We start from the raw sequence: 13469 nt of genomic DNA, 5'->3' as shown, positions 1-13469 counted from the left end.
GCAGTGTCCTCTCCCAGCCTGACTGAGCCTCGTGAGCTCCTACCATCCTTGCTTTCTTCCAGCTTCACCTCCTTCCAGCCTGGTGCTGTTTTACTCCTTAAAAAAGACTGAATACTATACAAGTGCTGTTTTAAGGGGTACTAATAATTGCATCTGGGACAAAATGCTGGGCCAACTTTTGCTTACATCAGAGTATACAGTACAGAAATGTTATCCTTTTATTTTTCTGAGGGAAGTTGCTGCTTTGTCTCTGCTCTCTTGTACACCTACAAATCTATGAGGTCAGCTTTTTATGTTTGCTGGGGATTTTACCTTATATTATGGCATATGAACTGTGATTTAATAGCAGAAAAATAGCTTCCTTTCTCACACTGGATTATTTCTGGTAATCACTGTACTGCTGATGTGATACAGATGAATTTTAGATAGCCTTCACTAAGTTTAAGTAATAACTCAATCTACTGTAATTAATCAATCAAAATACTGTTTAATTAATCAATCACTGTTAAATAATTAAAATGTCTACCAGTGTAAGCAGAGGCACTTCATGTGTATGCTTTTAACTTTTCTTTGCCATTAAGACTTTGAAATGTTACAAGCCTAATTGCCCAAGAGAAGAACAAAAGTTTTGTAAGCAGTTTGAAATTAACAGAGAAGCAAGCTGCAGTAGATATCGTTTTTGTATTTCAGCATATTTCTTTAGTGTAAAAAAAATATACCAAACTTTGGGAGGGGGGAAAAAAGAAAGCTAAGCTTTATCTTTCAACCTTCATGCAGCAGATTTTAGTCATCATACCTTTTTTTTCTTTGCCCGAGCTTGCTAGCATAGTTTTAGCAGCACTGGATGGTGATGTCACATGCTGCTGTAACCTGAATTGCAGTAGTTCCTCATGTCACCAGATGCGGAGAATTCCCAAACTCTTTTCAGTTCTCATGTTTATGCAAAGTACAGCACAGAGAGTGATACAAAATCCTTGTTAAAGGGGAAGGAGGGAAAGGGGAAAGCCCTTTTTGTGGCTTTGCAGCAGTTTCATAACTTGAAGGTCTTTTTGTCATTCTTAGTGCCTGAATGGAGGTGCTTTGCATTCTAATGCATCAATTTCTAAGGCTGAATATGCAGTGGGAGAGGAGGGGCTAGAGGAGATGTTACTTGTCTCAGAAACTTTTAGAAAATGCATTTTAAATTCTTAAGATGATGTGGGGAAAAAGAAGCATTTAATCAGAAATGTTGTTTATTGTTCAGTTTAGTTTGCACTGAGGGGAGCTGGGTTGTTGCTGTCCTTGGAGCTGATGAGCACAATCAGTTACCAGTGGGACATGCGAATCTCAGCCCTCATAGTGTCATGTGGTAGTGCAGGAGGAGGATCTGTCATCATTCACAATTGCACTTTGCAAGTAAAGAGCACTGGTATGATGTCAGAAATTACCCATCAGCTCGAATTAGGATGGTAATTATTGTCACAGTGGTAATTATAGTACATACATTTTCATTGTGTAAAGCTATGAGTCACTATAAATCACAGTTCTCTTTATAATTTTTCCTATAATATTATCTTTACAGTATTTTAAGTGGTTTTGAATTATTGGTCTCAAGTTCAACTTCATATCTTAAATTTGCTGTCCCTCTACATAATTGGATGTTGGCTATGTGTAATCATAAATTATTTATATAATTTATTTTTAAGTCAGCCTTTCACAGCAGAAATTATTTTGATGATGTTCTAATTAAGTACAGAATATGGGCTTAGTATTTTATTTTCCTTTGATCATTCTTTTTTTGTGGAAGTTTTATGGAGGTGAAAAAATTTGTCATGGATTTGTCTCATTTGTCAAGTATCTCCAAATGTCTAATGCTAATTAATTAATGTCATCCTTATCAGATAGAGTAGTCTAAGGACATGTTTCAAAAAAATGGGAAATAATATTTTTGTTCAGTCTATTTGCTGCACATAATAAATATCCTCATAGTTATGAAGTTAAAGGTTCTATCAAGGTGTGGTAGATATTGAAAGTAGTTTCAATTGAGTTAAGAAGGGAATAGAATGAAAATCATTTAAAACTGGTTCACACCAGCGATTCTTCGTGCACTATTAACTGCTAAGATCTAGTCACAAAACATTACTCTGAGGAGAAAAGGTTTAATGAACCCTAGAAATTGGATTTGATTTATGCCAGAAAATCTGCCTTTTCACTGCTTGAGATTTCTATGGAAGGAAGCCACAGTCTTTTACCAAATGGTTTCTAAGGTAACATCTTATAGCAGAGCATCTGAAACCAATTTGGTTGTTAATGAGAAATAGTTCTCACGGTGGTGGGAAAGTGAGGAGTGAAAGAAAGGCTTTAAGATTTTGGCAGTCTGTCTGTAAAGGCATTTAAATAAATGTGTGTGTGCGCTGCTGCTCTGCTTATGAAATTTCTACAGGAATTACACATTCATAATTGCCTTCCAAATGTACAGGTCTCTTTCCAGATTTTATTGATAGATTCTACATGATTAAAATATTTGACTACTACAGATGAATAATTTAAGTAGCTGGCACTTTTCCAGTGGAAATGTCTTTACTATTGCTGAAAGAAAAATTTGCATTTTTGGGGTGATAGTTATTTCTGCTGCCAGAAATCCATTAGTGAATTGGTGCCGTATCAGAGCAATAGCGTCCCACTGATACCAGATGCCACTTGCAGAATTCCTGGGACTGCCTGAGACATTCTGAGAGGTTACTCTTGCACCTACTCTCTGTCTAAGGTTCTGAGGAAATAAATGGTGGGTCAGTGAACAGAAATGTGTGGTCATTTTACAGTAGATGATCTGAATATCCTCTACAGTCAGAGCCTCTTTGGGATGGAGGGAATAGAGTGCTTCTGTCAACAATGGCTCCTTGCCATTTCTTCCTTCCTCTCAGGAAGAGAGAAAACCAGCAATTCTGGCTTCCCTTTCCCTGGATACATAATAAACACATAATGGCTCTCTCCTACCCTCTTGCCTTGAGGCAAGGCTGTATTCCTGCATTTTGTTTCTTGTTGCCTGTGTAGACTTGCCTGAGTAGAATTGCAGAGTTTAAAATCATGCTTGCTTACTTTTTTTGCTCATGTTACTGTTACAGAATTCTGTTCTGAGTCGCACAGGGGAAAAACAGTCCCCCGTTGAGCAATGGATCATATTTAGCAGACAAACAAGCAAACAAAATAATAAGAAAGAGAAGCATTACCAAAGTAAAACTGACATACTAAAAAACTTAAACCATACATAATCCAAATAACTTTTACAGAGGCAAGAGAAACTTGTCTTAAATGACTGAGTTTTAGATAAACCTGTGTGCTGCATTTGTTCTGACCAATTATAAACCATTGATTATATAATGGGAGTCTGCTCAGTGTCTTTCCATTTTTGTTGATGGTGTCCTACCAGTTTTTCCAGAAGCCCATTGTCTCCTTAGGCTCCATTCCCTCAGGAGTAGCTGCCCTGTTTTATATACACATTGGGTGCCAGTCTTGTACTCTGAATAAAATATCCAAGTTATTTTGTAAAAGTAATTGTTATTAAATTTGGATCTCTTACCTTGAAATAGTCTCTAGTTGCCTCATGAAAATTGTAGAGTGCAGTAACTTCTTAGCAAGGTTGACTTTGGTTTCACCTGCTGCAGAGGGAAGCCCTACACTCTAGAAATCTAGAGAGAGGATCCTTGAATATTTTGTCATAGGATTTTCAGAGTAACTGACACTGTTAAGATAAAACTATACCAAATAATTTACTATGGCAAATTTGCTTGGGTTCTAGTGCTGTGGTAGTAGAAAGTTAGTGTGACATTATTGGCTTGTCTGAGAGCAGCCATAGGGATGGTGTTGGGGAATATAATAGAAAGAAGGGCTCCAGAAGAAAAGTTCGTGGAGAAGGTTGTTCTGATCTTTTGTTGATTGGCTAGGACACAACTGTGATTTTTTTTTTATTTGAATAAAAACATTTATTAAATCAAATTATTCAACTGCTGCTGCTAAAGGAGGAATTTGTTTTGCTCCATTCCTTGCATGAAATTTAGTGGGTTTTCCTCTCTGAGGAAATTATTCAGGTTCATGAATAATTCTGAAAATGTACTCTCTTTTTTTGGCCATTTAACAATCTGAGTCAGCTTGTCAGAGGATCATATGAATACAAAATCAGAAGGAGGATATAAGACAGACAGCAAGGACAGCAAGTAAGGATTGTCTGTCCTTGAGCCTTTCCACAGAAGAGGCGTGTGGTTTTGTGAATGCATTAAGAGTTAACTTTGAGATGTGTTATATGTTCATTTGCATTATGTATGGCCATTTCATGCTTCATCATCTCATTTGCTCATAAAGTAATTAGGAAATCAAACTATATGAACACCAAAAAATTCAATATTTCCATAAGATGTGTTACATTGATGTAATATTGAAATAGTAGAAATAAAACTAATAGAATCAGGTATTTTAAGCTTGGTATGGTATAAAATATCAAATATACACAATGAGTGTCTAAAAGTTGAGAAAAGAATGTTTGAGCTTTTGCTCTTAAGAGTTTTTAGGTGATTAATTTGAGATAAAAAATCAGCAAGGAATAGTATTTTTACAGATGTTTTCTTTGTCAACTCTTTAAATTTAGTACTGATGTCAGAAGATAATTAGTCTCTGATGTGATCTCTAAATATTCTGGCTGGGGTTTCACCAGCAGGAACTCTCCTAATTGTATTCCACTGAATTCAAGTGGCCAAAGTTATTAATCTCACTGGTCATTTTTATATATTCAAATGAATAATCGTTTCACATTTCACGAAGAACATGACACTTTGCCACAAAGGGAGGGAGAAAGCAGGGAGAGAAAGCAGATCCTGCTTCTGTTTTGAAAAACTGTTGGTGCTTTGGATCGTTCTCTGTAGTTCTACAGCTTTGTGAGGGGGAACAGAAAGTTTAATGAGGCTAAGAGCTGAGATTGTGCCTAAATCTGGGAGGGGGCATAGCGGGTGGTTTCTTACTTGTTTTACATACTTGGTGGGGTCAGGAGTGGAGATGTTGCTGATTTTCTGGTTTGGAGGGGTTGGGGGTGGTGTTGCTGAGTGGCATGTTGGGGCTTTTTCCCCTGTAACAACTGCATTGTGAGCAGGAGTCTGCCTTTCTAATAATCTTTGTATCATTTTATGGGTTGTCAGAGCATTTTCTCACTCCAGTTTTGATGGCAGTGTTGTTCAGGGTATGGAGAAAGTGATGAGTAACTGTGACAAAATAACAATGTAACCAGTTAAGCCTACTTTCCATGGATTTGTGTCCTCTGACCTATCCATATTTTCACTGCAGTATCTTTGTCCCTTACGTCCACCAGTTTTTCACAAAATCCGTAGGAATGTAATTGTCTTGCATGTCTTGCAGTCTGTCAAATTTGGCTTAGTTCAGTCAGTGAGGTAACAGTGCTATTTCCCTAGGAAAGAAGTTAAAATATTAGCTAAAAAATAGGAAGCTTTTCCAAACTTACTGATATTTGGCATAGTTTCTTGAAATGAGTTTCTGTTAGTTATCAGCAAATTCTAGGGGAAAATGTATTAAATATTTTTAGAAACTGGAAGGGGATGGAATGGGTGCAGATTCATACTAGTTTTAAGTGCATGATTGGATTCTGTTTTTAAATATATATGTACAGTGTGAATTACATCTCTGTGAGCAAAGGGGAATTCCAAACATGTGAGAATGTTAATGTGTTCAAATAGCATTGTTTAAATTTCTAATGGAAAAATAGTTAGAAAGTTCAGTCCTTTCCCTTTTGTTATCCATCTGCATCTATGACTTGTAACTTCTTTAATCACACGTGTAAACACAAGAAGACTCTGGTTTCTGAAGTCTGGAAATGTTATATTAGTAGCATAATTAACTTATCAACCTATTGTTCATTATTAAGTTGGCTTGCAAAGTGATAATATTAAGTAATTGTTGATTTCTTTTTGATTACTGTGTAGTGCACCAGGACTGTTGTAGTTCATTTTTAGGCATAGAAATTGAGATAATTTCCTACAGATTGATCTTGCTGTCTTTATTTCTTGTGTAACGAGTGTGCATGCCATCACTGAATGGGGAACAATACCAAAATTATTCTGATTTTTCTTTCTTAACCACTGTCTCCCTTTAACTTAAAGGGTTAAATTAAAAAAAAAAAAGTTGTTTGTCCTAAATGTTCGTACTGAAATCCATTATGCATGAAAAGAGTCTGAGTCCATTTGCAAGACCTCTAAATGAACTCCATTCATTCTGTGCTTAGAAATGTCCATTCAGCCAGAAACAGACACAATAGTTACAACCTCATTTATTTTGCACCAGTACCAGCATATTCAAAGTGAAGGGTTTGTTGGTGAAGAAGTATAGTAATTTTTCTGTGCTAGTTATATAATTCTGTAATAAAATTCCTTTCGGATTTCAGTAATGTAAAATTTAATATATATTCTTATGAGCGTAATGTAGTAGCATTACAGTCATCTAAAATTCTTAAACATTCATGAGGATTTTGGAATAGCTATTTTGAAAATCAAATTGACTTAGCTGAAGTTATTTTGATGTAAAACAAGTTGTAGAGACATTTATTTGTAGTTGGGTCAGAAATTAAGCCAATTAATAATCATAATTAGTGGCTATGGAAAAAAAAAGATTTAAAGTTTTGTCTTCTAGAACACTGAAACTTTGTTTATGTTTGGAAAGTAAATTACTTATGAATGCATATCAAAATCATAGGAATGTAGTATTACAGTTTCATCACTTTAAAATCTATGAAGATAAGTCAAGAGTTTTGTTCTTGACTCCACATTTTGTTGGCCTCAAATGTAAAGTGGAAATTGTCCTTTTGGTTTAGCAGGATGTCATGATCCTGATGTGTATGGGTGGGAGATCAGACCATATTATATCTTCATTTAAATGACTTTGAGCGTTGAGCAAGACTCACTGGCTTTCCTTCTAAGATCAGGAATGAGCAAAAATGGTAAGCATTTAGGAAAACCTGGTTTGCCTTCTGTGCAAGTCAGACTTTTCTGAGTTCTCCTCATTGGTGCTGGTTGTTAAAAGCATGTGAGAATGTCCTGCAGCCTCTTCTGGGCGTTGCTGCCCGGTTGGGGTCGGGGGCTCTGCGGAGGAGCACCTCTGGTGCTTTCAGTGGTGGCCTCTTCCTGCCTGCCTGGCTGGCCATTTGCAGGGGTACTTCCATAACGTGCAGGTAGTGTTTGGGGTGGAAAGAGAAGGATGAGAGTAGGTACAAATTTCACTTTAAATACTTCTTTAACATGGAGTCCTTTATTCATGTATGTAGATTTAGCAGTGGCTGAAGCCCTGTTGCTGTTCAGGACCAGGCAGGGCCGTGTCTCAAGTCACTGACGGAGCTGTTTTGTGCTGCCTGTTGTTTACAGCATGAGGGCCTTTAACTACTAATCATCAGCTTGGAAGGAGGTGACTTTGGGAACTGACTGGAACTGACTGAGCATTTCCTCCAACAAACTGTAGAAAATACTGTTTGTGGGAAGTGTGTGGAGTGAGGGTGAATGGGTGAGGGGCTCATGGCAGGAAAAGCAACTAACAGGAAAGGGTAAGTAGAAACATCATCCTCCTTGCTCTCAACCAGTTCTTTATCTGAAGTCCTCCTGGTGGTTGCTTTTCCTGCTGAGTCTCCTCCTCCTTCCGTCCCCTTGACATGCAAAATACAGATCCAGTGAATCCCCACACAAGGACAGTAACAGGATTTTGTTACTGAAACTCCCTCCATGCCCACTCTGTAACTCTTTTGTAGGATCCATTGTTTTGGTTACTGCTGAATGTGACATTATGTGACTGGCACCTGCACTGTGGCCCAGCCCGGGATTGTACAATGTAATAATGATTTCAAGCTACCAGGAGTTCAACAGAGTAAAGGTTTCAGAATATGCTTTTTGTGAAGTAAATGGTTTTGAAAGTTTTTCAGGTTTTTTGGTTTTTAAAAATATTTCAATCTGTAAATGTTATGCTTCTGTATGACAATTAAGAGACATATACTAATTTTTCCATAAAAATGGAAAAATATTTTCTCTTTGATTTTCAGCCTAGCTTCTTGACTCACTTCTTTACAGTTAAATGCTGTTGATATTTGATTTTGATGGAGTTGTTTTTGATCAGCACCAACTTCTCCTACTTCATGTATTTTCCAAGCCTAAAGATCAGTCAGTTCCCATTTCTTTACTATGAGGAAATGAAAATTAAATAAGAAGGTTTTGTGACAATATTAAAAAAAAAAAAAATTGAAAACAATGATAAAATATGCCCCTCATAATTCACTGCTGACAATTCACTTCTGCTTTTGTGTGTTTAGGTACTTCCCACCAGGGTGGCTATTCCCATGGCGCAGTGGTCCATGCCCTGCAGAAATGTGGCATTCGTCATATTGACACAGCAAAGAGATATGGCTGTGAATCCCTCCTCCAAAGGGCCATCAGAGAGAGTGGTGTGAAGCGAGAGGACCTCTGGATAACTACCAAACTGTGGCACAGTGATTATGGCTATGAAAACACAAAAAAGGCCTGCTTGGAGTCATGTGAAAGACTTGGTGTTGACTATCTTGGTATGAATCTTCTCATATAGATCATTTGTTGTGCTTTCCATGGGAGTATTTGCAAAGATGAATGAATTCTGAAAAAAATTTGTGTAGTACAGATGGGTCACAGAAACCAAATTCTGCCTTTATTTACACATTTGCAGGTTTCTTGTTCTGTTTGTTCTCTAGGAAGTTCATATGTGTACAATTAGGAGTATTGCAACAATTTTCTTGTTGCAAATGTTTTGTAAAGGTATTTTTTATTGTTAAATTACTTGAGGAAAAACTACATCAATTTTTTATATTTGGCTAAAATCACCCAAAACCTACAAAACAAGGATTCATAAACTTTACGATAATATATTGGCAACAGGGTGACAAAGATTCCTGGTTTCTTCTGTGATCTCTTTTCTTTTTCTCAAGGAAAAAACTAGCTTTCTAAACTTACCTTTCTAAAACTTACTTTGTAGGCCTTTTAACTTTTTAAAATTCTGAATACTGCCTTTGGTTTGGTCTGTTTGATGGAATATTTTTTGGAGAAAATGTTAGAAGTATCTACAAGAATTTAGAACACTAAAATTAAAGCTTAACTAACACAGCATTTGTAAATTTACCCTGATCACAAACTACTTGTCAAAGATGTGATATTGTTACTCCCTTACTGGACAGGCAGAGTTGCAGTAATGATGCCAATTAGTTCTTTGCAACAGGTCATAGGAGTGGAGGTACCTGTAAATAAACATGATATTTGCATATTTTAGCAATAAACAGACTTCAATGAGGAAGTGAATTTTGCTGAGTTAATAATGTATAACATTAATGGCAGCTGTGTGTTGTACTCACTGCCTTTTTTTGCTTGAGTATTTTACAAGGTGAACAGGGAAAAACCTGTATCTGTTAAAGACTGAGATACTTACATGCACATCTTTGGCTCCCTTCATTCTGTAAATGTATCCCTTAACTTCCTCCGCAGGTGCAGAATAATACAAAATGAATGAAAATTCCTTTTTGTTTGTCCTGTGCAAATGCAGGTCACTGCAATGAGACTTTAATAAACAAAGTTTCAATCCCTGACTTTCTTCTTTAAACTGAGAAATAACATTATTCCTCCTCTCTGTTTTCTGCTTGTTATATTTTGTTTGCTTTCTTTTTTCTTCTGCTTGCTCTGGCACTGGTGCTGAATGTTGATGAGAGGAAAACTTGACTCACTTCCAAGAAGTCATTTGCAGTGATTCCTTCTAGTACTGTAAGTTGTTCTTTTTTCTCAGGTAGTAGATTGGAATAGATGCTCACACAAATACTGAGTTTCTGCTAAGCAGAAATCTCTAAAAGAAGAAAAAGAATATCTGAGAGGAAGAAACGTGCTAATGCTGTCACTATGTGAGTGAATCCTTGGAAAAGCATAAACAGAACTTGTTTGTCAGATGAGTTCAGAGCTGAAACTTTTTGTGCACATATTGCTAAGATCAGTTTAGGAATGTTACAGCTGACTGCACAATTAGTCTCCATACTAGATTTTTTCCTCATTTTTTATATTTTTGTTTTGGTTCTTTAATACCCTCAGCTATCTTCCCTCCTTCTTCACCTTTCTTCCACTGATGTGGCGATGTCTCAAAAATTCATAAACTGTTCCTGAACCACTTAGTCTGCTATGGTGACCTAAATCAATGGTGAACAGAATAAATCAGAATTTCCTGATTTCATTCTGGTATTAACCAAGTATGTGGGGGTTCACACGTTCTATAAAGATACATAGTTTATAAGGAAAACTGAAAGATCCTAAATAATATATCTGTTATGTTAGATCTCTATGTTGGAGGGAAAGTTAGTAATTCGGAAGTGTGCTAAAAGAAAAAGCTAGAGGAGCCCTGGCAAGTGAATGTGCAGCTAAGGTCTTTGCTCATGTTCATTTTCTGGAGGGTCCTTAGGAGTTATCCAGTCCATCCATAAAGACTGAATTAGAAACCTGAGAAATAATCTAACAAGAATTAATAAATCTTTGCATTATCAGTATATGGAATGTGAGCTGTTGAAAGCAGTCATGGCTTTTTAAGAGAAAATGTAAAATACTCCATGTAAATTAGTTGTTATGGAGCCTTTTCAATGAACACTTTTCAGACAAGTGGCACTAGGAGAGCAGTGTTCCAGGATTTTTTTTAAACTGGTAGATTATATATCCATGACATGGTGGAAATTTGCATTATTTGTGGGCAGTGGTTGTAACAGATACTCTGCTCCTTGCATTTTCTAAATGTGACCCTCAACTAGCAGTAACAGTAAACCAATATGGAATGGCAGCAGACTGTACAGGTTTGGCAGTAGCAGAATACATTCCTTGGGATTTAGATCCAACCTTGAAAGTAACTTCTTGAATGCTGATTTGTGGGTTACTGAATTCATAAACAATTTTATTTTCCTTTTGACTGTTCTGAATTTGTCCCATTCAGGCAAATCTGGCCTGTCACAAATCCCCAGCTGGAGCTGGACAAATGCTCTATCAGCAGCTTCACTATAATAGATGAACCACATGAAAATAGTGTATTATCATAATTCACACTCTGTATTGCTTCAAAACACTTTGTAGATTGTTTCACGTTGATCCTTGTTCAATAGAAGGAAACACAAAGCAAAACAAAAAGGATTGAGTGAGAAAGAAAAATACATCATATCAATATTAAGTGACTGTTGAGAAAAGCAAGGAAATAGGATTCCCAGCATTAAGACAGCTGGGAAACATTGCAGAATATACTTCTGCTTTTAGGCTTGATAGAAGCCTGGCTTGTTTTTCTTACTACTAGGTCTGTTTTAGTCAAATTTAACTTTTTAAAAAATATTGTATTAGGGATTTTGCATAGAATTGCAAACTTTTATTTCCAGAAAAACATCATGTCGGCTTTTAAATGTGTAAAATGGCCCTGTACTTTTCAGTTGAGAGGAAGTGTGTTGATGGGAGGTGCTGCAACCACTGAGAAGCAATAAGCTATTATATTTTAAAGGTCTGTGTGAACGCAGCTCAAGTATTACTTTTAGTTTCCCTGCACCACTGTGCATTGACATTTAATGACATTCAGGCCTCTGCTCACTGCTGCACCATTACAGCCTGTGTGCAAAGGATGTTTTAAAGAGCTGTTAAATATGAAACCAGACTGTGAATGTTTGGAGGTTTTTTTCCTTCTTTCTCAAGTGCGTCCTGATACTGTGAGTCAAGATGGATTTTTTGATTTAAGATTATTTTTTAAAAATACATTGTTGGGAGGCATCTCAAGATATTGATTAATCTTTCCCATGCTACAAGGCATAACTTCATTCTCATTAAAAATGTAGTCTGTTTTTAAAAACCTCCAGTGGTAAAGTTATATATTTCTTGATTACTAGAACTTTAAGCTATTTCAGTGAATGATTTAAAGGTATTTTCTTGCCTCCATAAGGAATTTAAGAGTGTTTGTTTCTCACAGGACCTAAGGAGGGAAAATATTTTAAGCAAAAGAAAATGTGTGTGTGGGTGTAGGGTGTGAATGTGTGTACAAATAAAGATGAAATCGCAGACCATGGTTTGTGAGGTGCTGCTTGTTTCTGTTGGCCTGCAGGTATGATGGAAAGTTTTTTAACAGCTGCAGTAGAAGTAAGGTCCTGGCTGTGCTGGGTGCTTCACACATGACTGGCAGAAGGACTGTTCTACTCTTTGTCTGTGAGATAAGGCACCTTTGCCCCACATCGTTCATGAAAACTTCTTGCAGCCAGGAAGACTGTACTTGGTGATCCAGGAGATGCTTTCTAGCCCTAAATGCCAATATTTTGGAATGTGAAGTAATTTTCATTTCAATGAAAAAGCCTAAATTAAAAGAAACATAATGGCATGATATAGTGATGGTGTACCTGGTAACAAAACCTTTCTAAAATAAAGGACAACAGCTAATCTGGTTTGCATCAGAGGCCTCAGACATTAATGCAGAGAAAGGGGATGTGTTGCATTTTTTTGGATGTCCAAGGCCAGAGATCTTTGGGTTATCAGGTCTCTTAAAAGTCTTTCTTTGGAGACTGGTTCAGTTTCCTGAGCAGAGTACAATGCATCTGTGTCTGGAAATCCATGATGTTACTATTTCTGTGAGCATTTCCAAACTGTGGTGTCTAACTGAACAGTCGGGCTTTTGGAGAAGTAACTAGTGGTGAAATTCTGCTGAAGTTTTATTATTTTCGCTAAATTACTTTTTTTTTTTTTTTTTTTTTTTTTTGCATAGTTAAGCAGTTCTTATCAGTCTGGTCTGGAGAACATAGCAAGCAGTAATTAAAAATGTATAATTCTTCCATTTTTCTGGGAGGTAGGCATCAGATCCCAGTAACTTACACCTGGTCTAAGTTTTTCTGCTTTATACAAGCAGAAAAGTTTAAATACAAACATGTCAGTCTCTATGCAGTAAGTAGCCCCAGTAGCATATATAATTTTGGATCAGAATGAATACTTGATATTAGCAATTCCCAATGCTAATCCTTTGGGTTTATGTCTAATATAAATCAATGGAAATTTTATTGGCAACAGAATGTGAGTAATCCTGAGTTTTGAACATAACCTCACCAAATGCTTTAATCAATATCCCAATACTAGTTTTCTGTTAAAAGTCGCAGAATTGATATTTATTCTAATACCATGTATTGGTATTTACTTTTAATAAGTACAACTTTGTTTCTCAGAGAAATTAGTAAAAAAGTAATTATTGATAGATTAATGATCATAAGACTGCATGTGGAATTGGAAGTGGATTTTATGGATAAAAGGTCAAAGAGCAAGTAACTTTCTCATTAAAAGTGATAGAAACCCAGACTCTGCAGATAATTATATATGAGTGATTATTGGCTTGTCTGAGCTATTTTATTTAAAAAGTTTAGGAGTTTAAAATTTTATTTAAATGTTTTATTGATATCA

At 36.4% G+C, this 13469-nt stretch overlaps 1 protein-coding gene across 1 annotated transcript in view; it reads left to right on the top strand.

The window, feature by feature from the left end:
* LOC137479313 (uncharacterized oxidoreductase YtbE-like) overlaps positions 1 to 13469 on the top strand; it is a 46921-nt gene that overhangs the window by 4967 nt on the left and 28485 nt on the right. Inside the window, exon 2 of the mRNA XM_068199701.1 lies at positions 8327 to 8575. Within this exon, the coding sequence (XP_068055802.1) occupies positions 8327 to 8575 (249 nt within the window). The remainder of the gene's footprint in view (positions 1 to 8326; positions 8576 to 13469) is intronic.

The sequence above is a fragment of the Anomalospiza imberbis genome, chromosome 9 (genome assembly GCF_031753505.1).
Source record: "Anomalospiza imberbis isolate Cuckoo-Finch-1a 21T00152 chromosome 9, ASM3175350v1, whole genome shotgun sequence".
Lineage (NCBI taxonomy): Eukaryota > Metazoa > Chordata > Aves > Passeriformes > Viduidae > Anomalospiza > Anomalospiza imberbis.
This window is presented reverse-complemented; position numbering and strand designations above follow the sequence as displayed.